The sequence below is a fragment of the Fomitopsis serialis genome (assembly GCF_022376445.1).
Source record: "Fomitopsis serialis strain Sig1Antser10 chromosome Unknown B0H18scaffold_90, whole genome shotgun sequence".
NCBI lineage: Eukaryota > Fungi > Basidiomycota > Agaricomycetes > Polyporales > Fomitopsidaceae > Fomitopsis > Fomitopsis serialis.
In genome coordinates, this window is record NW_025955050.1 from 1 (window position 1) to 27,346 (window position 27,346).

At 60.9% G+C, this 27,346-nt stretch overlaps 4 protein-coding genes across 4 annotated transcripts; 2 read left to right on the top strand and 2 right to left on the bottom strand.

Moving 5' to 3' along the window:
* Nucleotides 1-1,775: 1,775 nt before the first annotated feature.
* B0H18DRAFT_882857 (uncharacterized protein) lies at nt 1,776-2,798 on the top strand (the record flags this gene model as incomplete). Its single annotated transcript, XM_048040934.1, has 2 exons — nt 1,776-2,605; nt 2,657-2,798. Coding segments are annotated over 2 exons (972 nt in total), but the record flags the coding sequence as incomplete, so codon positions are not given.
* A 390-nt stretch (nt 2,799-3,188) lies between these two features.
* B0H18DRAFT_849285 (uncharacterized protein) lies at nt 3,189-3,776 on the top strand (the record flags this gene model as incomplete). The annotated part of the gene is made up of 1 exon (XM_048039587.1): nt 3,189-3,776. A coding segment is annotated over one exon (588 nt), but the record flags the coding sequence as incomplete, so codon positions are not given.
* An 8,872-nt stretch (nt 3,777-12,648) lies between these two features.
* On the bottom strand, nt 12,649-14,717 carry B0H18DRAFT_1123070 (uncharacterized protein; the record flags this gene model as incomplete). Its single annotated transcript, XM_048034634.1, has 7 exons — nt 12,649-13,055; nt 13,113-13,505; nt 13,576-13,585; nt 13,650-13,825; nt 13,893-14,073; nt 14,131-14,147; nt 14,702-14,717. 7 exons carry the CDS (start codon nt 14,715-14,717, stop codon nt 12,649-12,651), a joined length of 1,200 nt encoding a protein of 399 aa, XP_047888860.1.
* A 4,019-nt stretch (nt 14,718-18,736) lies between these two features.
* Nucleotides 18,737-27,322, bottom strand: B0H18DRAFT_957952 (uncharacterized protein; the record flags this gene model as incomplete). The annotated part of the gene is given in 23 exon segments (XM_048042643.1): nt 18,737-18,777; nt 19,025-19,298; nt 19,349-21,313; nt 21,471-21,869; nt 21,927-22,026; nt 22,093-22,989; nt 23,037-23,483; nt 23,546-23,658; nt 23,744-23,777; nt 23,953-24,303; nt 24,342-24,609; nt 24,642-24,763; nt 24,830-24,933; nt 24,983-24,999; nt 25,033-25,202; nt 25,267-25,315; nt 25,433-25,527; nt 25,603-25,693; nt 25,744-25,789; nt 25,973-26,412; nt 26,474-26,741; nt 26,761-26,978; nt 27,028-27,322. The coding sequence occupies 23 exon segments, from the start codon at nt 27,320-27,322 to the stop codon at nt 18,737-18,739; spliced, it is 6,804 nt and encodes a 2,267-aa protein (XP_047888861.1).
* Nucleotides 27,323-27,346: the final 24 nt, after the last annotated feature.

Sequence of the window (27,346 nt, forward strand, 5' to 3'; positions counted from 1 at the left end):
TGCCATTACAAGGTTGCCCAGGGTGCGACAGCAGTGATAGCTCAGCACATCTAAGTCATTAACATTGTCAGCAATAGGGGCATCTGACTATCAACTGACTGTACATTGGAGTGGTTGACTGAGTCAGCAATGCAACAGAAGGTCATGCAGGCCAGTTACAGTTATTTGGCTTGATATTGAGCCTTTCACGTTGTCAATGCTCTAAGACAATGTCGCACCCAATTTGTCAACTGCATTGTCACTGCACATTGTAATAGTGGGATTTGCCTTGATACTGTTGTAAAAGAATGTCCAACCTGCCTTATTGGGTTCATTGCCTAAAAAGGAAATATTTCCATTTCGGACAATGGTGCAGAACGGGAATGAAAGCAGATGTGGAAGTACTCACGCTATCGGTCATCTGACCTTCAAACTGTCACCTGACATGCGCAACACACTGACAGGGTTCCTAGGCCTGCGTTGGGCAGCGGTGCAGTGCGCCGAAGTAGCACCAAGTCTCTGTTTGGACGGGTCCACGCGGTGGTACTCTCAAGCACACGTGACAACAGATCGGACTCGCCACGGCGCCGCGGAATAGCACCGCACGTGACTGCGGACCAGCCCCTCGCCGCGGTGCGCCAAAGTAGCACCAGGGGTCTGTGAGGACTGGCCCTCTCGCCGCGGTGCGCCAAAGTAGCACCACGGGTCGGTGGAGCCCGGGCCGCGCCGCAGTGCGCCAAAGTAGCACCAGTGGGCGGTGAGCAGTGGCCCTCTCGCCGCGGTGCGCCGAAGTAGCACTAATCGAGTGGGATGAAGAATGAAAACAAATGTGAAATTCAATGACCAAATGAGGTATAGCGCGCAGCTGTCGGCTGGTGGCTGAATCAGGCATGCAGGCGAGTGATGGCGGATCCGGTGAAACATGCACTAGACATTGGGCGACAGCGGGTAATCCTGCTGCAGGAACTAGTGGGTCGATGCGCGCAACCGATCGGCAAAAGCGGTCTAATTTGAGGTACACCCGCCCAGTAGATCGCGCCCGCCGGACCATAAAAAGCGAGCCCACGCAGAAGCCCATAGCCCCCGCCCCTCCCAGCTTCGCGAACCACCCAGCCACGCCGACAGCGAAGCTCAACACCTAACCTACCAAATGGTCTGGGAGCCGGAGCACCACCCGGACGCGGACCTGCCGCGGGAGACAATCTCTTTGCGGGAGTTCAATCTTCTCGTGGAAGATATTTGGTTCAACGAGCACAACGTGGTCGAGCGTCAGGATTTCGAGACATGCCTCGCAGCGCTGGCAGGGCGTTACCACCACAGCGCGTCGGACGAAGAACATCGCCTGTTCATCAACGCACGCAACAGTGCCCAAATGCCTCCGCCCGCGCAGGACGAGGAGGAACGCAACAGCGAGGATTATTTCCACGTCATCCGTGATTTCGACTCGATCTTGGGAACCTCGGAGGACTTGCCGTATCAGTGCAGCCTCAATGTCTATCCCGTGGCGCCGTTCAGCGAAACATTGACCCATCGCGTCTATCTCTACTGGCCAATCACACGTGGCAATGTGAGTCCTGGTAGTAGTGACACAGACTTGCCTCTCATCACCGTCAATTTAGCAGCGCACAGAGGTCGAGATTAGCAGGATCCCCAACCTGTGCCTAGCCAAAGTCGGGCTGCGCTCCAAAGTCAATGTGATGTTCCCCGCGATGTATACGCCCCACATGTCCCCCGCCATCCCTCAGTCATTGATCATCATGTTCTACGAGAAGGTCGTGCTCGCCGCACTCACCAAAATGAACTACCCCCACCTCAGCCATTGGCCGGCCAGTTACAGCAATGCGTACACGGTAGCCCAGGGGTCCAGGGGCCAGCTGCATTTCGGGACAGCGGAGATACCCGCGCACGACATCCCCACCTTCTACCGCAGGCTTCGTCGGTACATGAACCGCATCCCCCAGTTCCAGGGCGCCTTTTTCTATCACGAGGTCCGCGGGGCCAAAGGAGGGACTCACCATGACCCCGAGGACAACGACGATGCAGAGTTCGCGCTCCAAGACGTATTCGGACACCTCGACTTCGACCAGATCACAGATGACGATCTGAACCACAGGTGGTTTGTTGACGTCGCCCTCGAGGTCCGCCGCCCTGGACACGTTGTCCACTGGCGCAGAGATAATATGGAACGAATCATTCGACATGCCGTGCCCCACGGTAGCCCTTTAACAATCAGCCATCTCCCACGCGGCAAGGTACTCAAGATTGATCACGCCGTGCAGCTGAGTGATGTCGCCGGCTTTCGCGTCGGCACCCCCAGCTTGGGCAGCATTGACCGGGTTAGGTACATCAATGTTTACAGCACGGAGAAGTCTGCGCACTACCAGCTTCATAATGGCCACTTTGACGCCGCTCTACCCCTGGAGCTGCTCCCCGGGAAGATTGACAAGCTACTGAAGAGGGTAAACGAGTGGACGAAGGTATTCAATGACTGCAAGACCACGAGGAAGGAGGGAACAGGTCGCTACGAAATCCGAGTCGCAGCGTGCAAGGCAGGGTCGACACTCAAGGACATCCCATACGATTTACTACAGGATGCATGCCTCTCTTGGCCAGCAGTGACGTGGTGGTAAGCTGAGTTTGAATACAGGGTATGATCAGTAAAGTAACCCGCCCACAGGACATTCAAGTGGTGGAGAGTGTTCTGTTGTTATACAATGATCGAACACCTGAAGAAGAGTCCCAACGCCATCCGGGCGAGGGACGAGTCACTGCAGCTCGGCGTTGTGCTCACACACATGCTCAACGGATGCCTCTACCGCAACACCACAAAGACACCATATCCGCAGCTGGAGGCTGACGTCGCCATGCACCAGGCCGAGGATCTCATGTCTGAGCATGACGTCGATGTCTACGACGACGAACGATACGACTGGTCACCCGTGGGTGACAAGCAAGGCCTGTTCCTCCTGGGCACTATCGTCAGCGACCACGGGAGCTATCTCACGGACAGACGCCGTGTGCTCGACGGCGACATGTTGGCGCTGGCATACAAGGCCGAGGACATGCCCACCCTCCGTGGTTTGTTCGGCCAGACGGGGATCCGGGTAGTCCCATCCAAACGGAATCCGTACCGAGTCCCCAATCGCCAAACGCAGACGAGCTCGACGATCAATCACCGCACCGAACCCGTGCCTGATCGTAATCTCGGACTGGCGGACCGGGGCATCCGGATCGACATCGCAGAGCCTAGAAGGGAGGCCATCGATCGCGAGGACGAACGAGGACGAGCGCCTCCGTTGAACGCGGATCAACGCGTGTCCCGTCTGTGGGAGCAATTCAAGTGTGATCTCCTGCAGAAGGCCCCATCTCCGAAGGGAAGACAGCATCGATCGTTCCTGACGGTGACAGCGATCGAGAAGGTGAACGCACCCGACAGGCTGTTCAAGTCGCCGGTTTTGCCGTTCACGCAGTGCCGCGTCAATCACGTGGACGGAACATTCTGGACGGGCATAATGTTCGACCGGTATTTCCCGCCGACACACACCACCATCAACCATTCGCTGCAGAACTACGTGCAGTGTACGTACTGGAAACAGTGGTCGGCGCTTCTGGCTAAGCACGACGAGGTGGACATCCCCGCGCTCCGCCGCGCGCTGCTGGGGCTGTTCAACCAAATGCTCTGGCTGCCGCAGCCTGAGAATGACCGGATCTGGAACACACGTCAGGCCGGCGCCTCATCGGCAAAGGCCGTGCCCACCGGGAGCCGAGGCCCGGCTCCCATTCTTGCCGTAAATCCGTTGGTCTACAAGGGCCAGCGCTGGGTGATCCGGAGCGTGCGTCCGGAGGAGATGAACCCCGAGGAGGAAGGTCGGCAATCACCTGTGTATGACGTGCCTTTCGAGGTGTCATCAGACGAAGAGCAAGCGGATAGGGAGCAGGCGGCGAGGGATGAGAGGATTAGGCGTCGCGAGGAAGAGGAGGAGTCGTCGGAATGAGCAACGGTCCATAGTGTGTACTCTACCTCAATGTGGAAAGTGACATATAGACAGTGCGACATGTACGGTGTGGTGACAACGCCAGTCCAGTGAGCCGATGGCGCACCCCGCGCAAGGGATGAACCAGCCGTCAAGCAACAGAAAGCGTGGGCGAGGCGACCCCTCGTGAGCGAGGTTGCGCTCAGTGCGCCGAAGGCGCACTGGGGCCAGGGCGCGCGGCGGTGCACGTGACCGGTGGGCTGGCGTGGCCTGCCCGTGGGGGTGCGCCGAAGGCGCACCGGGGGCGAGCTGCTAAGGCGGGTCGGCGGGCGGTGGCAGGCCCCGCCGCGGTGCGTCAACGGCGCACCCGACGCTCCGCGCGCGCCCAGCCTACCCAAAGCGGTATGCCCCATCCGCGCTCCAGACCCCAGCGGGATCAAGATCGGCGCGATCGCCGGCTAACCGCGCTGATCCTCCCGGCCTATCCGCAGCGAGCGCTTAATGAAAATTTGCTCGCCCACGCCGCGGTGCGCCGTCGGCGCACTTCTCGCGAGCAGCCCGTCCAATCCCATCACGCGCCACAGTGTCCACGGGCGCTGATCGTGTCGGTTAACGCTTATCTGGATCGAAGATCCCCGTTGGCCGAAATTTGATGGGACTGCTGTGGGCTATAAAGCCCCTCACAACCATTCCCTGCCCCCCACTTTACTCTCTTCCTGTACCGCCACCCCTGCTTCCTCGCTCCCGCTTTCGCAATGGGCGTCTGGACGCCCCAACACAACGTCTTCGACCTTATGGTCAGCCAACCGGATCTGGTGAGTTGCGGCGCGTGGGAGGTGCTGACGCGCAAGGAGAACACCGGGCTGCCGTGGGACGAGAGTGCCGGGCCGAAGTCCGTTCCGAGTTCCTGGATGGCGCACGACGGCGCCCTGCTCAAAAAGGTCCTCGCCTTCGTGTCGAGGTACAAGGCCATCGAGGGCGCGACCGCCCGCCAAGCGTGCCTCAAGATAAAAAAGGACAAGGACTCGGAGGGTCGCGACGCCGTCCTCGGATGGCTGACGGAGGCCGTGAAGGAGTGGCAGATCCGCGCGCGGACGCTGCAGGTGCTCGAGACCGTCGAGCTGGGGCCGTATCAAACGATGCGGAACATGGAGACGATGACGGTGAGCACCGTCACAGTCGTCCAACTCCGGTACTGACGCCACGCCCAGCTCCCCAACGTCAAGGAGTGCAACCTCGCCAGTGCGACGCTCCCGGTCGTGCTCGAGCTCCTCGGCGGTGGGGCGACTTTCAGGGCCGCGACGCCGAAGCCGTGGGCCACGAAGTACGTGGGGCGGATCTTCCCGCACCTGTGGCATTCGGAGGGCAAGCGGATCGGCGACGAGGTCAAGAAGATCGACAAGTGGGTCGCCGGGATGGAGAACGACTGGGACGGTGAGTGCGCGCGTTGTGCATGCGTGCCGCGTTAACCCTCGGTGCAGAGATCCTCAAGAAGGACAGCAAGACATCAAGGGCGCGATGACCAGGTATTTCAAGCAGGTCTCGACGCACCTCGAGGCGGCGAGGAACCTCGACAACGTCGCCGCCGTCGAGAAGTTCAAGACGCACCTGGAGAACGTCCAGAAGGTGCGCGACCAGATGAAGGACCGCTCGAAGGCGGTACCCGGTACGTCCCTGTCATCGCCTTCCTGACGACCTCTGACCTCGTTGCAGGGCTGCCCAAGTCGGTCGTCGAGGCGCTCCAGCAGCTCGCCGACGCAAAGGAGGTCGACCAGCTCAACTTCGAGCTGGAGCGCCTCCTCGAGCAGATCGAGGACGAGGACGACGCGGAGCTGCACATCGGTGTGCACAACCTGGACGACTTCGCGTGGGGCACCGGCGTCGAGGAGTACGAGAAGTGCACCCCCGACGAGATCTGGGCGATGCTCGGCCGGAGCGCCGACAAGAGCATCCCGTTCTTCAACCTCGTCGAGTCGACGATCGGCGTGCACGACCCGTGGTCCCCGGAGGGCATCAAGGCGCTCGAGGGCAAGGACACCATCCCGCTGGCGCCCCGCTGGCACCAGCTCGTCGGCATCGTCAAGATGCTCGACAACGTGCTGGCCGGCAAGCCGACCCTCCTCATGGACGGCGTCGGCGTCGGCAAGACCATGCAGGTCGTCGGCCTGATCTGCATGATGGCGCACTTCCGGATGCACTACGCGTCCCACGGCCACTTCCCGGGCAAGTACAGTAAGTAATTTTCTATGCGCGGTGAAGACAGCTACTTACCTTCTTTACAGAAAACGTCAAGTTCCCGGGCTCCGACGACGGCAACTTCCTCGACGCCCCGCTCTCATCGTCGTGCCCGTCTCGCTCGAGACCCAGGTGCGGCTCGAAATCCACCGGTACGTGTCGGCGAAGTCGTTCGACCTCATGTCGTACACCGCCCTCGTCGCGGCAACCGGGCGGAGCAGTTCTGGGCGGCGGTCAACGCCTTCAAGCAGCCGAAGAGTCGGCAGATCGTCCTTCGACGGTGCCGGTAAGTACACGCCTCCTCATCCATTCCTCGCTCACAAGCTTCATAGGCGGTGTCGAAGGACAGCACCGAGGTCTTCATGCTCCCGCCTGGCGAGCCGTGGCACGCCGGATCGGAGATCCCCCGCCCCGCCCGCGAGGCGCCGCCATCAAGGCGAAGTCGGTCTTCAGCCGCAACTGGGGGCTCGTCATCGTGGACGAGATCCACGAGATGCGCAAGCCGAATGCGGCCTTCCGCGCGGTGCGGAATCTTCGGGAGCACGCGGGCTCCATGGTAGGACTGTCGGCGACGCCGACGATCACCAGCGCGATGGTAAGTCCCACTCTCCGGATTGTAACCAAGCTCACCGTCGCTGCACAGGACCTCGTCTCCATCGGTCGCCTGATGGGCCTCCCCCGATTCGGCGACGAGTACAAGGAGGAGCTCGCCGGTCACGGACGGCTCCTGACGCGCGCGCAGACCAAGGACCGGGCGGAGCGGCGCGACAACAGGACCCTCCGGCGCGTCACCGCCGCCAAGGAGAGCAAGGACGGGGAGCCGTCGACGTGGAGCTCGGCCACGGCGGCGGAGACCATCACCATCATGGCCGACTACCGGAAGCGGTGGGCGGGCATGGTCATCCGTCGGACGGTGACGTCCACGGACTGGCAGGGGAACGTTGTCAGTGGCTTGCCGCCCTGCAACGACATCTCCATCATGCTCCGGCTCGCCCCGTACGAGCGCAAGGTGGTCCAGTCGATCCAGGCTGAGGTCGGCCAGGACGCGAAGGGGAAAAAGGCCGCGGTGACGGACAAGGTGAGCAAATAACCACTTGCTCGAGTATGGGGGTCGAGTGCGCCGAAGGCGCACCCCGCGCGGGGCTGCTGAGAGGTCCGGTTGGAACACCGTAACCTCTCCTCAGTGCCCTCGTCGAGTGCGCCGTTGGCGCACCGCAGCGCAGGGTGCGCTGGCCAGCCACCCATGAGCCACCTTGGGCGGTTCGCTGGCACACAGATGCAGTGAGCCAACGGCGCACCCCTCGCGAGGCGCGGGTCTCACAGGCCGGCCCTGCTGCGGTGCGCCAATGGCTCACTGCCCGCCAGTGGATCAGTCCTGTGTGGCACCCGCGGACCCCTCCGCCGCGGTGCGCCAATGGCGCACTGGACGGCCGTGCCTTCTCAGGCCACTGTCATGATTTTCCTTCCCCCTCGCGCGGGTGCGCCGATGGCGCACCTGTCGCCAGTTTTCAGTGGCTGACAATTTTCACTCACAGAACTTCTACGTGGACATTCGCCGGACGATGTTCCACTTCTCGATGGCCCGGCACCCCCCGCCCGACGCGAAGATCCCGGTCACGCGCGAGGACTTCGAGGCCATCCCGACGGCCAAGCTCATGGCCCTCGTCGACTTGCTCGAGAACCACAGCAAGCCGAAGGCCCCCCCGATGCGGAACGACCCGGAGCTCGATGGCGTCCCCCTCTCCCAGCTCCCCGAGTTCCCGGACTCCAACCGCCTGGTCCCCGACAAGGACTACGTGTACGTCTCGTACTCGGGGGACGAGCCGGACAAGATCGTCATTATTCGACGTTCCCGTCGAATAACATCGTGCTCGAGAACGTAAGTTTTCTTTTTGTAATCCTCAATCCTTTTCTCACCCGTCTTAGTTGTTCGCGGCCTACGGCTTCAAGGCCGTCTTCATCCACGGCTCGCTGTCCGCCAAGCAGCGCGCCGAAGAGGTCGAGAAGTTCCGCAAGTCGACTTGGGGTGGCAAAACCATCCTGGTCATGTCTGGCGTCGGCGCGACGGGGCTCAACATCGCGTGGGCCAACGTCATCATCTTCCTGGTGCGTTGTCTCTTTTTCCTTTCTCATCCTTCTCTCATCCGGTCCAGGACACCACGTGGTCGGCGCAGTCCGACGAGCAGGCGATCGGGCGGATCCTCCGCTTCGGGCAGATGCGCGACGTCTTCGTCTACCGCATCGTCGTCACCGAGTCCGTGGACGTCGCCCTCAACAACATCGCCTGGGACAAGGGCGTGATGCACATCGCGTTCATCACCCCGGGCTTCGACCTCGGTAAGTACCACATCATTCTTTTGAAATCCACTCTGACTCGTCATTCAGCGAGCTCGAGGCAGCGGATGCTCGGCGCGGCGGTCCTCGACCTGCTCGACTTGGAGGCCGCCGAGGACAACGAGTACGTCAAGTCCGACGTCGAGGAGGAGGTCGACGAGGAGGAGGACGAGGACGACGAGCCGGCCCCGAAGCGCAAGGGCAAGGGCAAGGAGAGGGCGGTCGAGAAGAAGACTCCCGCCCCCAAGAAGCCCTCCAAGAAGGCCGCCGGCGAGGGCTCTGCGCCGAAGAAGGCGTCCAAGAAGACCGCCGGCGAAGGCTCTGCGCCGAAGAAGGCGAGCAAGTCCACGGCCGACCAGGAGGCGTCGACCTCGAAGCAGCCCGCGGCGGAGTCGACGGACGCGGCGCCCAAGCGCCCTCGCCCCAAGCCGAGATGAGGAAGGCGGTCCCCGAGCCCACCCCTGAGGTCTCCCCTCAGCTGAGGAGACGGCTGCCCCCGCCCCCAAGACCACGCGCAAGAAGGGGCCGAAGTCGCGCGCCCTCATCTCGGACAGCGACGAGGACACTCCGGCAGTCCAGGAGACTGCCCCCGCCGCCGAGGAGACTGCCCCGCCGCCGAGGAGACTGCCGCGGCTGAGGACCCTCAGCCCTCCGCCGAGTCGAGCGCAGCCCCCGCCCCCATCCCGGACACGTCCGCAGCCGGCGAGAACCCCGTCGACTCCATGGACGTCGACCCCCAGGTCCCCGCGCCGCCGCCCCCGCCTTCGTCCATCCCGCCCCCGGTCCCCGCCTCGCCCTTCGCCCCCCGCCGCCCGTGGTGTCACGCCACTCAACACCTATCGCACCTGAACCATCTACTCAGAGTGCGCGTGACACCCCCGGCCAGCTGGATCCCTCGCTGTGGTTCCGCTCGCCGACGCGCTCGCCGACTCGTCCCCCTGCCGTCCCTCCGACCATCGCCGCGGTGTCGTTCCAGCTGGGCTCGACTTCGCTCTCCCGTGCCCCGTCCGCCCCGCCCTTCGTCGACGACATGAACGTCGACGACATGGCCGTCGACCAGGAGCCCGTTGTGCCCGAGGTCCCGGAGGCTGGCCCGTCCGACTTGCGCGGTCGTTCGACGAGCTCGCGCTCTGAGTCGACTCGGCCGTCGTCTCCGCTGTCGTCGGCCTCGTCGGCGTCCCCGACCCCCCGCAAGCCGAAGCGCGTTCGCGAGCCGAGCAGCAGCCCGCCCAAACCTGACGCAGCCCCGCGTCGCTCCAATCGGAAGGCCGCCCCGGTGAATCGGTTGCAGGCGGGCCCGGCGGGACGCGAGGAGCGTACTCCTGGTGCCGGCGCCGCGGATGCTCGCCAGAAGAAGCGGTCGAAGAAGTGAGCTGTCGTCCTGTCGCGTGGCCGCGTTTTTTTGCATCATCTCATGTACAATTAATGACCGTTAATGACGAATGTTATTGTGTGTATCACTGACTTGTGTGAGAATAAGACTGAATAAGAAGACTACGAATAAGACGACTACGAATAAGAAGAGGTGGCCGCAACGCTAAGTCCGTCAGTCGAAGGCACCTGCGTAAGGAACGGGCAGGGACTGGTGAGCCGACGGCGCACCCGCGCGTGAGGAGCCCGCCTGCCTGCCCAGCCACGCTGCAGTGCGCCGTCGGCGCACCCCGAGGAGGCGGCGAGCGGGTGCACTCGGCCCGCCCTGTCCGCCGCAGCCGGCTTGCGGGGCCGGTGGGAGCAGGTCGTCACCGCTAGTGCGCCATCGGCGCACCCCTCCGCGGTGACTCCCATGCTCACACCGGCCCCGCGTTCGCCTGGCTTTTGGCGGCCAGTGGCGACCCTGTGCACCCCGCTCGCCGCCTCCTCGGGGTGCGCCGACGGCGCACTGCAGCGTGGCTGGGCAGGCAGGCGGGCTCCCTCACGCGCGGGTGCGCCGTCGGCTCACCAGTCCCTGCCCGTCCGTGCCGTGGCTGCTCAACCACTTCAGGACTTGTCGCCGCGTCCACCCTCTTCTTATTCCCATTTGCTCTCCCCTCTCTCGTTCGTCCACCGTGACGCGCGTCCACGTGCTCAAAGTCCAGGCGCTAAACGGAATTAGCGCCCATTAGGGTTAGGGCTTGTGGCGAACCTAGCCGTCCAGGTTGCCCGTTTTCGTCTCATAACCTCACACGTGTGTACTGTGGGTGGGAGTTCACAGCCCAGGGGTTCACACGTGTGGACTTCACTGTAAGCTCAGAACTGTGACCCTGAGGTGCGGTTCACACGCACAGACTTCACAGGGAGCTTGGGGCCACGGTTCACACGTACAGAGTTCAAGCTTAGGTTGTACACTACACGTGGGAGCTAAGAACAGTACACTGTGAGCCTGCAAGTACACACTCCTACTTGCACTTCAAACAGTTGTGTACACCCTCTCACAAAGTCCGTGTCTACAGGACGTCGAGAGCTCACCCTAAGCACAGTACTACGGCCCAAGGACTACGCACTTTGAGTACGCACTGGGTACCGGGTACTGTGTACGGTGTTCTAGCTTGTGCGTACTGGTTTCTGTGCTCTACGTACTCGGACTAGGCACTAAGTTCTGGCTCACAGTTTCAGTTACCTACCAACAACCAAGTACTCACACTTGTGTCCTACAACGTTCACACTGTCCACTTCAAGCCACAAACGTACTCCCTGAGAAAACAAAGTCGCTGTTGGCAGTTCAGCAGCCTGCAAAAACACAAGGAGAGTTCCAAAGGACACACTGTTTGCTCTGTGCGTCGGTGGCGTGGAGAGTGAGTCTGCGAGCCCTGCGAGCCAACGAACTCTCCACCCACCACGCACACAGCAAGCAGTGTCTGTCCTGCGAACTCTCCTTGTGTTTTGCACAGGTCGCTGGACTGCCAACAGTGACTTGTGTTTTCTCAGGTCAGCTCTCCTGTACTCGTAACCAACGTCTCACAGTCTTCTCAGCACACTTGTCCAACTCACTGTTTTCCAAACTCTCTACTCACACTGGAACACTGCCCACTCACGCGGAACACAGCACACAGCAACTGAGCTCTAGCACACCCACTACTCACGTACACAGCCCCAACTTCAAAAACAGCCACCAGACAACTGCACTGTCAACTCACAGCTCACAGCACAAGAGTGAGAACCAAGAAGCTGTGGATTTCAGGACACAACGATTCAGGACAACTCAAGAACAAGTGCACAGAAAAGAGCAGAACAAGACAGTTCTCTACACTGCTCGTACTTGCATCAGGCTTGGCTGTCACGTTCAGCAAAACTCTCCTTCACGGCTGTACTGTTCACGCTTGTTTCCACCAAGTCTGCTTCCCAGCAGCAGTGTGCAGTCGTGTGCACTCCAAAAAAGACAGACTCAGTCCAGAGCAACAGAGCTTGCAGTGACTGGGTTAGCTTGTCGCACAGAGCACGATATCGGGGATATATTGAGCCTTTTTGGAAACAGAACTGGACTTTGCAACCACCCATGCATGCTGTCGCACATCGCCTCCAGGCCACTTGTGCTTGCACAGATGAATTCTGGAACAAGTCAGTCAACTACCAGGAGATGTAAGCATATGGAGATGTAAAGTACACTGTACAGCGAAAGGAATTCACTGAGTAAGGCCCCGCGCTCGACAGAACAAACAGTATGAGACACGGAGCGCAGGTGGTCGTGCACTTGAAACTGAGCAGAGACGATGAGTGCACGTGAGGCATGGACAGTGCCAATTGAAGTCGCATTTACCTTACAGTTGGTCCAGTGAGGGCACAACACAAGATGGACGCGCAGGGATCCATGGCTGGCCTGTCGGAACAAGTCAGCAGGAGAACACAACAGCAGGAAGCTATGTGCGCGCACCCCATCTTCCACGCGTGCGCGCACCCTAGCTGAGGTCACGTGACTGTCACGTGGTCTGCTCTGTTACATGCCGCAGTCGTCGCTGGGTGGTAGGATGTGAGTGTACATCGGGTCATATCTCCTCAGTCAATCTGTACGCAGATTGCGCACGCTGTGAGAGGGTGCACGCACGGGACAGGGGTGCGCGTGGCTGAAGGTGCGCGCACGGGGACAGGGGTGCGCGCGGCTGAAGGTGCGCACTACGGCGATCACATTAAGTATACGGTACAAAACGACTACTTAGACCGGAGCGGAATACCCCTCGAGCTGAGCCGCTAACCAGCCCAGACGCTGGTGGCAGAAATGCAGATGCTCCGTCAACTGTGCGTTCAAGCCGGCGTCGGCAAACCGCACAGACTCGAAGATCGCCATCCGGGCCAACATGTGCGCCAGCACGCGGTGGCAATGCTTCGCCTGACGGGCGGACCAGGTCGCATGTCCCGGCGAGCCCTCGATCATCCCAACAGGCAGGCACGGAACACCGGGGCATGGACTGTGCGCCTGGTACTCCCAGAACACGAGTTCCGTTGTCGACGACTCGGACCTCAGCATCTCTACCACCTCTTGCACATCCGCGAGCTGATCAACCCCAGCGGAACATTCATGAACCCGGGGCTTCCTCTGAATGCTGTTCTTCAAGGTGTCGACTGTGAATTAATCATTGGGTACGCGTGACAGCAGGCTCCTGACAGATTGGCACGTACTCTCAATCCGCATCAGAGCCACGCCCAGTTTCTGGAGCCAGCGACGTCGAAGCTCCACGTTTGACACGCCGTCGAAAGGCCGCGGGTCCACACCGATGAACAATTCGCTGGAGGTGCAGATCACGTGGATGTGTGCGCACATCGCAAACCAGAATTCTCTCTCCACCGGTGCGGGTTGGACAGCTCGTGCTCGCGCCTGAGCGGGACGGTATAACGTTGTGGCCACACCGGTTGTCATCCCGGACGAAGAGCCCCGTCCCAAAGCAAGGTACGTCCTGAATTCCGCACGGACCTCTTCCACCGTTCGGACCTCATCGCGCAGGAAAGCCGTATACATGTAAAGTATCGCAGGAAGGTACGGGGTCCTCCACTCGTCCGCGCTGAGCTTTCCACCTAGATCATCACGCCGTACGTGCGTTGTGAGCAAGTGGACCGTGCGCGCACCCTACGAAGCGACACTTACCGCGGTCTTTCTGGCCAGCGCTGGTGCCCACGGAGTCAGCACACGGGTCAGAGAGAAAACCGAGAAATACGCACTGGTATAGCCGTCATCTTCCACCTATCTCCCGAGCGACAGGCACGAGAAGCCTCATAATCCAGTTGGCCTGCTCCAGCGAACGAGCAACGACCGCAGTGGACGTCGGTCATGACGTTCGCCACTGCGATCTGAACGGACTCGAGCGTGTCCAAGTACTCCGCCAAGTCGCCAACGTCTGCATGGGAAGAACCTCCCCTTCCGAGGCCGGCCAGTGTCTCCCTTCGCAGGGAAGCTCAGCACACGCAGCGCGGCCATCAGGTCGCCCACGGTGTGTCGCCCGCGCACGTAGAAGTCGCCCGGGTTCTCCACCAGGCGAGCCGACCAAGCGACCATCTTGGGAGGAGTATGTGGTAGTACGCACCGCCTCTTCAGCATGCGATCGCGATTGGAGAACACGGAGCACTGCACGCAGCCATTGTCGGTCTGCACACGAAATGGTCAGTCTCTGGCTCGCCGTCCCCATTGACACAGTGCACTTACCTTTGATTGTTGAAACTCTGCAGCGCAGTGTGAACGACGGTAAGAGATAAGAATGATGGATCGGATAAAACAGACGTACAACACGCGCAGACCGCGTCACATGATAGTCGCTTCTTGGATCGCATGGAATGCATGCGCACCGTACGCAACTCCGTGCGCCATGCTCTCCAGCGTGTCACGGCCTTAATTGTACGCGGATTGATCACTCGGTGTGTGTGCGCGTCCCCACGAATGTCAGCATGAAAGACGGTTAGACGGACACGGATTAATCTACACCACGCGAGTCGCACGCATTGGGTACCCACTCATGTGCGGACCACTGAAACGCACCTAAAACCGGCCAAAAAGGTGATCGCGCGCGATAGCGCGCGATCACCGTATATGGCCGCAAATGGGACCGGTCAGACCGACGTTCTCGTAATAACGATCCAAAATACGCACCAAATGTCGGCCAGAATACCTGCCAAATAGGTGATCGCGCGCGGTCGCGCGCGATCACCTTTTTGACCCTAAAACTAGACCATGTGGACGCAACACGCGCGCGGACAGGTGCTGATCACGCATAACATACCGACGAAAATAGCCATTTTAGGTGATCGCGCGCTATAGCGCGCGATCACCTAAAAAGCCCCAAAGAGACGACCGTGTCAATGATACATACGTACCGTGCATGCGACACGGTCAGAGCGATACTGGAGAGACCTCGTCGAATACACATACACGGATTCAGGGAACTCACAGCTCGCAAAGTGTGCTCGCTACACCACACATTGCCAGTTAGTCACAGCAACGACAACAGCATAGACACGCACCTAAAACCATCCGGGACACATCGCTTCGCTAGGAGACGGCGCGTATGGCATACCCCGCAAGAAGACATGTGTGGAAGCCTCCCAAGTGGAAGGACGGAAGGGGTGCGCGCACCAGAGAGACGTGCGCGCACATGAGAGGGCCGGGACGCTGGCAAAGTCCCGAGAGATCGGAACGATCTCGCGGCCATCAATCGGACCTGATCGACGGCGATCTCAGCCACCGCCCATCTAGATGTGGCTATGGGCGTCTCCGATCAACCGTGGGATCAACTTCGATCGACGGCCCGCGAAGCCACAGTCGCGGTGCGCGCCTCGTCTTGATCGCTCTCCGTCTCTCCTCTCTCCCTCTCACCCACTCGCGCTGTCCTCTCCCCTGCTCTTGTCCCTCGCGCTCCCGCCAAATCATGGTCGGCACTCTCTCATACGACGATTTCTCGAGCGCGTCAACCGTCCTGGAATGTCTCGAGAAGGACGCCTGCGCCGATGTTCACGGACGAGCCGCCCCCGGATCCGGAATACTGGGCGCCGCAGCTGGTGAGGGAGATGGAAGCTCTCCTGGGGAGATCTACCACGGGCCGTGGACGTTGGAGGCCGTCGCGAAGATATGGACGGAAAACATACTGGTACGTCTTTGTTCCCGTCGGTTTACTTCTCGCCCGCGCCGACTCTTACGTCGTGTCGGTCGCTTCCTCGCACCGCAGACGCCGGACTGGGCGAAATCGCTGCAAGAGTCCGGCCGTGTCACCAGGAGGCGCAAGCTTGTGGTGCTCGCGCTGGAGTGTGCGTTCAAGAACCCTCCGATCAGCCTGCAGCAAGTGATGGAGGAGACCGGTGTGTACGTCGCGTACCGGATCCGCACAAAGAAGGTCGGACCGGACGAGAAGGTCCTGGAGAGGTTCACCGGTGCTTGCAAAGTAAGTGCCCGTGTTTCACGTCCTCAGCCGGCGCGAAGTGCTTACACTTATGCGTTCACGCAGTGAACGATCGACTCGGAGGTAAGTCCCGTTTGAATGCGGCGGCTGCGTGATCTGACGTACATACAGCGCTCAAGCGCATAGCCGGACAAGACGGGGACGACGCATCCGACGATGAAAGAGAAGACGGAACGGTGTACAAAGACGAAGAATCACACGAGGAAGAAGATGCGCAGGAAGACGAGGAAGAAGACGTGGGTGAGCACGACCAGGGCGCGGACGCGGGCTGGACACGGCCAGGTGCGGGACACGACCGGTCGGTGCTGACGTGAGGAGAGTACGTCCAGAGGGGTGCGCGCAGGGTCACCCTCCGTGTCCCCCGAGCCGGTCGTCAGCGATCATCGGTCCGCCGCTGTCCGTCGTCGCGGGGAACACCATCCAGCCGGCGGACGCAGCCCCACTCCCTGCGTCTGAGCAGAACCACGCCAGTCTGCTCGCCCACCCCCCGCCCAATCTCCCCACCGCCACCGCCGAGGAAGACGAGGAGGAGCACCGCACAGCAACACAGGCCGACGAGGAGAGGTCGAGGACGAGGAAGAGGAGAAGACGAAGACCGCCAGCGAGACGCACGACGCGGAACTCGCGCAAGCCCGCCCCGTTCCACCACCGTGTTGAAGATGGCCCGCCTCGAGGAGTGAAACGCGTGCCCGCCTCGACATCGGCGTCGCGACCCCGAGCCCGCAGGCTCATCGTGGACACGGAGGAGTCCGACAGCGATGTCGAGCCGCGTCGCGCAACCAGGAGCACCACCCGCGGCAAGTCTGTGCGTGCGCCGAAGTCGTCACGCTCCAAGGGCAAGCAGCGCCGGCGCGAGGCGACCTCGTCGGACGAATACGAGGAGAGCGACGCGTCCGGAGAGGTGGAGGCGGAGGTGGACGAGCTGGAGGAGGACGACGAGGAGGAGGAGGAGGCCATCCAGCCTGCCGTCGAAACGCAAGGCGCGTCGAGGTGCCCGGAACGCGGAGACGAAGGGAAGGGGAAGGGGAAGGGGAAGGCCCCGGCGAAGGTGCAGGCGAAGGGTGTGCAGAAGGGGAACCGGCCTCGCGTGCTGCGCTACCGGGTGAGTGACTTACCTCAGCTGTGAAGGGTGCGCGCACCGTCCATGTGTGCGCGCACCCGCGCACATTGCCGTGCTGACCACTCCCCTTAGTTCTTAGGAGAAGATCGCTGCGGGGATTGCCAGGCGCACGACGTTGACCTGCGGAAAATCAACAGGGACGCGCCGCCAACGGAGTGCACGCTGAGCGGCCAGCGCGAGCGTTGCGATCGCTGTGCCAAAGCCCATCGGAGGTGCAGCGTTGCGTGAGTCCCGTGGTCTCTATGTGCGCATAGGTTGCTGACTACTACTGTACAGGAGATCGTCTTGGCAGGTCGGGTCAAAGTGGACGAGAACCAGGTCGCGACGCCGTGCGCCAAAAGCGACCCACGGTTCAAGATGAAGAAGAAGAAGCGCAAGACGGAATCGGACGACGACGTCCCTGAAGAGCCTCGCCCCGACGCGCCGGCGGAGACCTCGGGTGCCACGACCACGGCGGCCATGGAGGTCGAAACCTTCGACGTCCCTGCAAGCCCTCGCGCCGACGAGCTGACGAATACGGCGGGTGCGACGACGACGGTGCCGACCAACACCGATGGCGGAGAGGTCCCTGAGGTGCGCCAGTCCGTCGCCGCAGGGAAAAGGCGGGCCGAGTCGCCACCACCCGAGGTACGTTGCATCGCGCGTAACTCATGCACACACTGACACTGATGATATCTACAGGCCGGCCCTTCACGCAGGGTGCGCGCACGGGCAGACTCAGCCCCACGCAGCGACGATGAGGGTGCGCGCCCCGCGCGACCACGGCCAACGCAGGCGGTGTCAGCCGCACCGAGCCCGTTCACGAGAACATCGCCGAGCGGTCGCAGTCGGAAGTCGAGGGCGCTCTGCTCGAACTCCAGAAGCTCGTGCTCGGCATCGATCAGCTGAACGTCGATGTCGAACAGCGCCGGCGGGAGCTCGCGGAAGGATGCGAGGCGGCGACGCGCACCATCACCCAGTGCGTGGAGGACATGAAGCGCAGCTTCGCCGAGCACGCCGCGATGCTCGAGCAGCAGACGAAGAACGCGACGGAAGAGATCAAAAACGCGGTCGACAAAGTAAGTCCTACCTAACTCTTTCTGCGCGCACCTTCCACTGACAACATGCGCAGCTGCTGCTCATCAAGATGGGCGTGCGCGTCGCAGAAAGCCCCGACGTCGGCAAGAGTACCCCCGAGCCCTCCGTCGCCAACCGACAACCACGGCCGCAACGACGAGCGCGACGTCGCGGACGACAGGAACCCGGCGGCGACGAGGGGAGCACGGGCGTAGACGATGTGCAGCACCCGGACGTCGGCGAGCAGTCGGACGCCATGCAGATGTGAGGCCGGGCGGGTCGGGTGCGCGCACACATAGGTAGGTCCTTTCATTACAATAAGCATAGTCTCTCGCGTGTGTACGATACGGTAGTGCGCTCGTGTGTAAGGCGTCGTCGTCGTCCCTCCTCTCTCTCGTTGTCCGTGTCCGTAACATCCAATGTACCGTCGCAATGTAATGACAATCTCACGTGGAATATGTGCGATTTAGGTGATCGCGCGCGATCGCGCGCGATCACCCTGTGAGCCCTTTTGTGACATTAAACCACCGTCAGATCCACCCTTTTAGGTGAACGCGCGCGATCGCGCGCGATCACCTAAAACAGGGTATTTCGAGCACAGTAAACAGCCGACGAGGTGCGACCGTACGTCAAGTGTGCGCGCACGTCTAACCTATAGGTGTCAGACACTGTAAAAACCACGCATTTTAGGTGATCGCGCGCCATAGCGCGCGATCACCAAAACAGCCTATTTTGAGCACTTTGGGGTGCGCGCACCCATAGACATTGGCACTCGTCGACAAGAATCGGGTGACTGATCGTACGACATCACCCCCAAACGATATTGGCATGCACTGTATGTCTCTCACATGAATGCGTCGCACGCTCACATATTTTTGCTCGACTCACAGGGGTGCGCGCACCCACAATACACGACCAAAAGTAAATGTTTGCAACAATATCTATGTACGGTAAACTACGAGACGGTCACTTACGAGCCCGCTTGGGCGGAGGATGGTCGTCGTCTGCACGGAACACGTTGGAGCCCTGGTACTGGTGCCGGTTGCGCTTCCTCGTGCCCGTGACAAACTGGATGGGTGGCTGCGGAGGTGGAGGATGATCGGGCTCGTCACGGAACCTCTGCTGCCTGGGTACCTGCGAGACCGCACGGGGAGCCGATTGGCAGTGGATGACCTCGCACGGGCGCCGGTTGTCCTCGCCAACCGAGAGCTTGACGCAGTGCGCGACGACCCCGATGAACGGGCAACCCTACTAGTAGACGACGACGAAGCACGCGGAGAGGACGTGGTGTCACTGACGGTGCGCGAGATGTCGTCGAGCGTGGTGACCTCAGGCAACGGCTCACGAGGCACGTCAGGTGACGGCGACGCAGGGCGTGCACGGTGTCGCGAAGGCGTGGCCGTGGGGGCGCGAGAGTGCCGGGCCACGGCCGGGCGAGGTGCTACTACGACCGACGACGACGCACGCGGAGCGACAGACAATGTACGGGGAGCCACCGACGATTCACGGGGATCTTGCGGTTGATAGAGCGTGCCCGAGCGCCGCACGACTTGGCCGCTCGCTGCGAGCTCTTCCGCGCGTTTGACTCCGCAAAGGAGCGTGACGGCGTCGTACGCTCCGTACTGTGAGTCAAGGAAACATTTGATGAGGTACCGACAGAGTCCGCGCAGGGTGTCGCCGGTCTCAAAATCCCAGTCCTGACCCATGACACCACCCTTGCTGGCCTTGTTAGTCATTCCCCGCGCGAGGTGCATGCGTATGAGGTTGTGGATGAGGATCCCCTTTGCGCCGTGCTTGCCAAGGAACACGCGGTGGAGCGCCTTGGAGGCCGTCGTCTTGAGGTACTCATGGAGGGGACTGCGCTCGTCCCAAAGACCGATGATGTACACCGTGACCATGATGATATACGGGGCCTGCTGTTTGCAGCCAGAGCCGTTCCGGGGCATCTCGCACCAATCCGAGTTGCGGATCTCCTGTGTGATCGTTTTGACGTCGTTTGCGCGTGAGCTGAAGATGAAGTTGTTGTCGTCGTCCTTAGGGAACGACACTTTTGGTACCAGGCGGGAGAAAACCACGGCGATGATGAGCGCGAGGTGGTGCACCTCGTCCGTGAAGTCAAAGTCCCTGATGACCCATTCGTACGTCTTGCGCAGCACCTCCTTCTCCTCGGCGGCAGCGGCTGTCTTCCTCCGTTGGACAGTAGGGGCTGCACCAGGCTTCGGAACGATGAGCGGTGGTTCGACGATGCTTGCGTTCTGCAAGGTGAACTCGTCGGGCAACGTGCGACGGTTCACGAACCAGCCTATCTCGTGCAACGGTCTCCCGACGGCCTTCCACTCTGCGTCTGGATTGGTCTCCTGCGCGCGCTCGGCCGCTTCGTTCGCGAGATCCTCCAGTTCCTCGGCGACGGTGCGGGTCATAGTCGCGGCCAGGGTGGTGATGGTTTCTCCCGCCGGCGTGATCGTGACGCCCAGCAGGTGCAGCGGCTTCTTGGGGCGCTCGACGTCGATCCACGCGTCGACGGTGGTCTTGCGAGAGGGGGGACCGCGGCGCTTGCCACCTTCCGGCGCTTTCGTCGCCTTCACCCACGGAATGAACATGACATCATTCTTTTGGAGGGCATACGCGAACACGTTCACAGCCCATGTGTGGCGGGCTGCTGCCTCTGTCAGGTACGACGGAGCCCTGTCAGTGATGCGGGCCACAACAAGCCTCAGCACGGGCAACGAAGCTCCTCCACGGACGAGCGGAGCGTGCAGCGGATGGGGATTGACTGCGCGCATGCAGTCGCAGATCTTCTGTGCCAAGTCGACGATGCCAATCCGCACGTCCTCCGCTTTGGCAGCCCTGCGCGGATGTCTGCAGGGGTCTGTGCGAGTGTGCGCACCAGGAGGCGTACGGGACAGCCGTGCTCGCCACAGCCTTGCCCTTCTGTCCGTCTTCTTCCCGGGCTCGACCTGTTTGCTGTTGTGGGAGAACGCGTTCACGCACTCCATCCACTGCTCCATGGTCTCTTCGCGGTGAGTGTGGTGGTGGAGCTCGAGCTCGGACATCTTTTCCATATCCGCTTGGGTGACTCGCTTCGCTCGCGCACGCACTTCTCTCGCCACGAACTCCTTCAAGTCACCGATGAGCAACCTGACGCCAAGGTCCGCGACCATGACTGCGCGTGCGAACTCGGGGTCGTTGTCGCGCGCTTCCTTGTACTTGGCCGGGATGTCCTGCATCTCGATGATCTGCAGAGTGAACGTGGCCAGGTACGACTGTCGTGCAAATGGGTGTCGTCAGCATTGCCAAAATACCCCCATTTTAGGTGAACGTGCGCGATCGCGCGCGATCACCTAAAACACACCAATCTGCGAGTGCGCGCACCCCTACTCCAGGGTGCGCGCACACACACACAGTTGAGGTAAGACTTACCGCCAATACTGCGGGCCCCCACGTCAGCTCGATGGACCGTGCGGATGCAGTCTGAGGGGTCATGGTCGACTTTATAAGCGGCCAGCGCGTCACAGGGATGCACAGCGGGAACTCGTTCTCCAAGTCGAGCAAGATGTCGGGGTGGATGCACGGGAAGCCCAGCTCAAGCAGAGCCCGCTTGAACCACAGCAACGTCATGCACCCAGCTATCACTCGCGCATTCCCCGTGTGTGCGTACGCTAGCAGGCGCTCGAAGATCGCGAGGAATTCAACCCTCAACGGGTCCAGTTTGACGTCGGCCGTTCCGTTCTCCTGCAGGTAAGGCCGCATCGACTTGTACATCTGCTCCGTCAGCGTGTACACAGGGAAGGTCGTCCAGTCGTATATCCGCGGGAAGATCTGCTCCCCCCCGCGAGGTGTGAGTCACGATCAACAAACATCATGCCAATGACTTACACCAGGCGCAAAGACCACAATGTGTCTCTTGAGGCGAGACATGATGATGGGGTTGGTCGTGGCCTGGATGAAGTTGATTGGCACAAACCGATAGATGTCGCTGCGGGTGACGGTCAGCTCACAGGGCATCATCAAAAGAGAGGTAGTAAGTAGTACGGGCACCCACAATCCAGTGCGTTGTTTCTCAGGGATGCGGCGGACGTAGACGGTGAAGTTGCACTCGTACCGCAGGGCGACAGGTGGGTCCCTGCTGCTACCTATCATGGTGTCACGGAACCGCTCGTGCGGCAATCCAAGTTCGTTTCGATTGACAATCTTCATGCGCAGCTTGCGGCCAGCATCGCCTGTGGCCCACGAGCCAGTCGCCGCCTGGGTCAGTGAACCGTTCGACATTTCCTGCTGCCCGGCCATTGGCCGGCTGCGGTGCGACGCAGAGTTGTAGATCTGGCAGCCACCCTCCTCGATGATAGGCCCCTCGTGTCCGTGCAACCTCCGCCAGTTCTCGAGCTTCTCGAGATCAGGCACGACGTACTCGCCTCCATCTGGAATGTGCTCGTGGAAGTCGGGGCGCTCAGGAACCTCTTCCCGGATGAGCTTCTCCATGTTGACGAAGAACGGTGCATAGTGCGGGAACAGCTGGTTGGCCTGGATGTTCCCGTAATGGCCCAGGAACGCCTGCGGGTACAAGTCCAACCGCAGACGTCGCGCCCGCTCTGCCCGTTCCGAGACCATCGCCTCCACCTCTGCTGCAAACGCCTCACTGTCATTGTCATCCTCGTCGTCGTCGTAGTCGTGCGCCTGCTCGTTGTCACCATGATATTGCTCCTGCTCCTCGTCGTCATAATATTCCACCTGCTGCTGCTGATCCTGCTCCTCGTCGTAGTGCTCCTCTTCAGGCTCCTCCTCCTTGCCAGTGCCATCGTCCAAATCGCCATCATCCTGGTCTCCAAGCCCATCCCAGTCAAACGGAGCAGCAACGTCGCTGCCGTCGCCGGGGTCAGATGACTGCGGTGGCGGTGTCAAGGGATCCCAGATGCTGCCTAGGACCGGGCTCGGTGTTAGCCTGAACATCGCGGCATCCAGCTCATCCTGCTCAGCAGCAGCGGAAACGGTGTCGCCGGACGGTGAGCAGCCTCATCACCATCATCCTGCTGGACCAACTCCTGCTCCTCGTCAAAGATGGGGCCGGTGTCCTGACCGGCGAAGGCTGCGGCTGCACGACGCTCTCGGCGACGCTGTCTCTCTTCATGTTGCAGTCGTGCCGTACCCTCTCCGTCGTCGTTTGACACGCTGAACATCTCGTGGATCCGCCGGAGATCGAGGAGCAGGCCGCAGCCAGGGCCTGTGAGGTTGTACGCGTCCACACGCCTGCGCGACACCAGGGCCCCTTTCTTGTCGTAGAGCGGGATCTCCATGCCGTTCTCGTCGAAGATGGGGAACGTGTCCAGGTCGACGGGCGGGTTGTCCTTGCCGGGAATGTAGTGCTCGTACAGCGCTTCATACTTCCTGATCAACGCGTCGTTCGACACGACCTCGTACTCCTCGACCTGGTGTACTCTAAGGGTGCGCGCACCCATGTCAGCTGTGCGCAGCGGATGTAATAATAATGGTGTACTCACTGGATCTCGGAGGCGATTGCCATGCTCACGTACTTCAAGTGGGACCAGGTGCGCATCTGGTCCCACTGACCCGCCTCGTGGTGGAGCTGGTATTGGACACCGATCGGCGTGTTCTGCCCATAGCGGCACGAGATGAGATGGGCTTGTGATGTACGAAGAACTTGTCGCCTTCCACGCGCTGGCATCTCCTCGACGAACTTCGACCACTCGTCCCGAAGATGTCGTCGATCTCCTGCACGTTCTTCAGTTCAAATCAATGCTGGCGTGCTCGCTAAGAAGATCGAGGGGGTGAGTGCACGTCGTTTGAAAAAGGGCCAATTTAGGTGATCGCGCGCGATCGCGCGCGATCACCTATTTCGACTGTTTTCGCGACTCACAATACGTTACAAATATCTTGGATGTCCCACCCCGCGCGCAGATCCTGCGACTTGCCAAACGGATAGTTTCGGAGGATCGTCAGGCCGCTCCAGCCGATGCTCTCGAGGAGACGGCAGACAAAGAGCTGCCAGACTTTGAAGTGCTCCGGAGACAGACGAGTGTTGCCCTTTTTGATGCCATATGCGGACAGCGGAAGGGGCGCCTCGCTGTCGCTCTCGCCAACCTCGTCGTCAAAGAAGGACACGGGGACGAACACCCCCCACAGCTCCTCAATGCCGTATTTACCAAACATCACGCACCGGCCCGACGGGTCGCAACCGAGCTTGCCGTGCTTCGTCATCCGCAGTATCTTGTAACCCTGGCGCAGCTCGAGTTTGACACTGTAGTTGTGGTGCGCAGGCACCGTCGGCAGACACACCGCCATCCCTTGCTTCCCGGGACGCAGGACAGGAAATCGAGGAAGTGATGGTCAATGTGCCAGTACAGCGACGGATCAGAGTTCGGGATGATGTACTCGTCGTCTACCTTCACGACCGTGCGCTTCTTCAGGAGGTTCGTCGCGAACTGCCTGTTCCGTGGTGTGTTGTGCTCCTGGAACTTGCGCAGCGTCGACACCTTCACCGTCTGCCGTGGGCATTCTCGCCACTTGTTCTCCTCCCAGCTCGCGGACGGAACGTGCCGTCCATCTGTTGACTCAGGGCCTCGCGCGTACGGATACCTTGCCTGACATCATCCTGACTCGCCGAGCCATCCTCCGCCGCAATGCTATCCGGAAGCGCATCCAGACTGAACGGGCCCGTGTTACCTTCCAGCGTGGACGACAGCTCTTCGCGCGCACGTCTGCCCGTGTGCAGTCATCCGTCAGCCGTACGCAACAACTCATCAGACTGACCAGGCTGCACTTACTCATTCATGTCGTCAGTGCTCGCGAGGTGCAACAGGACCTCGTGTGGATCCATGTCTGCCGGAGGGACCGGGTTGACGATGATGGCCACATCATCATCGCTGCGCTTGACCGTTAGCGGCGTCCGAGGTGCAAGAGAAGTATTTAAAACGCACCTGTCCTCGGGACCGGACTGATCACCGTCAGTTCCAGCCTGCGACGCTACCCGTGACGGTGCCTGCGACGCAACCCGCGACGGTGCCCGCGATGCCACCCGCGACGGTGCCCGTGAAGCTACCCGTGATGGAGCCCGCGACGCTGCCTGTGACGGTGCCCGCAACGGTCCAGCACCAGCCGGCGCTCTTGAAGCAGCCACCGTCGAACTCGCGCGTGATCCTGTGGCCGGGTGTGACGGACCAGCAGATGGACGAGATGGAACCGGCTGATAAACGAGACGGACCAGCGATCGGACGAGATGGACCGGCCGACGGACGAGAAGGCCCAGCCGACTGCCAGGATGGACCAGCAATGGGCCATGCCGGAAAATCAAATGACCTTGAGGGACCAGCGATGGGCGGCGAGGATGGAACGGCAACGGGCTCAGACGGTCCAGCAGAGGGACGCACACTGCGCCGTGACGAGGCACCCCGTGCAGAAGGTGCAGCACTCCCTCGTCGTCTCTGCGGCTGTGACGACGCAGGCGTTGCCCGCCGGGAGCTCGCTGACGGAGGGGGTGGACGACGAGAGGCCATGATGAATGATAGTGGCAGTCAGCCTTGAGCAGTAGTCGACTCACACTATATACGTCTCACCGTTTGAAACATGACCCGCCTCGTGTGCGCACGCATGCTGGGCGAGAACGCTCTCGAACGGAATCGTGCACAAAGCTGTGCGCGCACATCGGCCACGCCGCTGCTCAATCAGGAATAGCACTCACCGGCCGGCACGAAGAAGCCGCATTGCGTGCGACGTCGCAGCTCTCCCTGTGCGCGCACCCAGTATCATAAAATCATGCATGTCATTCAAGCGGTGCGATATGTAATACAAGACGATGCGTCGACGGCGGCAAGACGTATGTGAGCAGCGGGGTTAGAGAGACATAGGTAGTAGTACAAAGATGGGAGACCCGTTGTGCTGACCGATCACATGCGAGTTTGCGTGTTGACGTCGCTGAACACGTCCTTCGGAGCGCCACTGTCGCGGGCACGAGTTGATGGACCAGGGCGAGCCGCACTACCGCTGGCAGCGCGGGGTGTATTCAGCCTCTGGCGCGTGCTGGCGCTGCCGGACGAGCCACTGGACGCAGCTGACGTGGATCGCAGCTTCGACTTGGGAACCGAGCCAGGCGTTGCGGCCCGACTGCTGCTCGTGCTCGAAGCACGGGAGGACGACTGCTGACGGTTCCGTAGGCTGCGCGTCGCCGGAGCTGGTGCCGGCACATTGCCAGCAGCGGGACGCTTGCCGGCCGCCTTGCTCAGGGCCGGCTGGCTCGCCTCCGGTTCACGCTCGACCTCGTCCACGGTGTCAGTCGGCTCTCCACCAGCGTTGGCCAGGGCCTCCGTGATACGCTCGGACTCCTGGAGCGCGATAGTCTTCTGGATCATCGCTAGTAAGCCGGCGCACTCGTCAGAACACCGTCCAGTACCGCAAGACACAAAAACACCTACCTGCGTACGTCTTCTCAATTTGCTTGTACCGTTTGATGGAAAACTTGAGAGAGTCGATCGCCACTGGACTGGTATTCGGGTATTGCTTCGACAGCTGCCCGTCGCGCATGAACGACGACCGGTCGTCTACCTTCTCCAGGAGGTCCTGCAGGCGCAGACGGCGGATCTTGCTGTGCTGTAACTGTCGCGACGCCCAGTCGCCGAAGTCGTCCGTACCTGGCTGCAACCAATGAGGCTTCTCTGGCGGTTTCGGGAACGGGAGCTTGTCCTGTCGTCCCATGTTCAACCTCCTCCGGGAATCCGTACAGTGACGCCCGCTCATCGAACGTTACCGCGTTCTCGGATCCGATCTGTGACGGGGGTGGCGACCACACAGATGCCAGAGACGGTGGCGGTGACGACTGGGACTCTGCGTACGAGATATGACACAAGGTCATCAGTCTCGAGATGTCGATCACCTCCACAATAGATGCGCCAGTGTTTCCCGCAGCGTGCCGTATGCGTGCTGTGTTGCGAGAATGAGAAGAGTATAACGAGACGCCAGACTCACGCACCAAGTATGCCAACAATGACCGCATCATGGAACTCGGGCAGTTTCAGATTGAGGACGTTCTTGTCGGCCACGAAACATGCGCGATCGCGAGCGAGGTACGCATAGCCGAGGATGGCGCGCCAGAACCCTGTCTCTGTACCCCTCCCCAAATCTTTGATCTCCTCCTCGCTCACCTCGTACGTCGCGACGTCCACAGTCAGTTGGGTATTGCTGCCCTCGCCGAAGTATCGCTGAAGATCTCGACGGGCCTGCACCGGTGTGCGCGATTTCACGTGCTTGTTTGACGGGGCTGACATAGGAGGCCACATGCCGTGGATGAT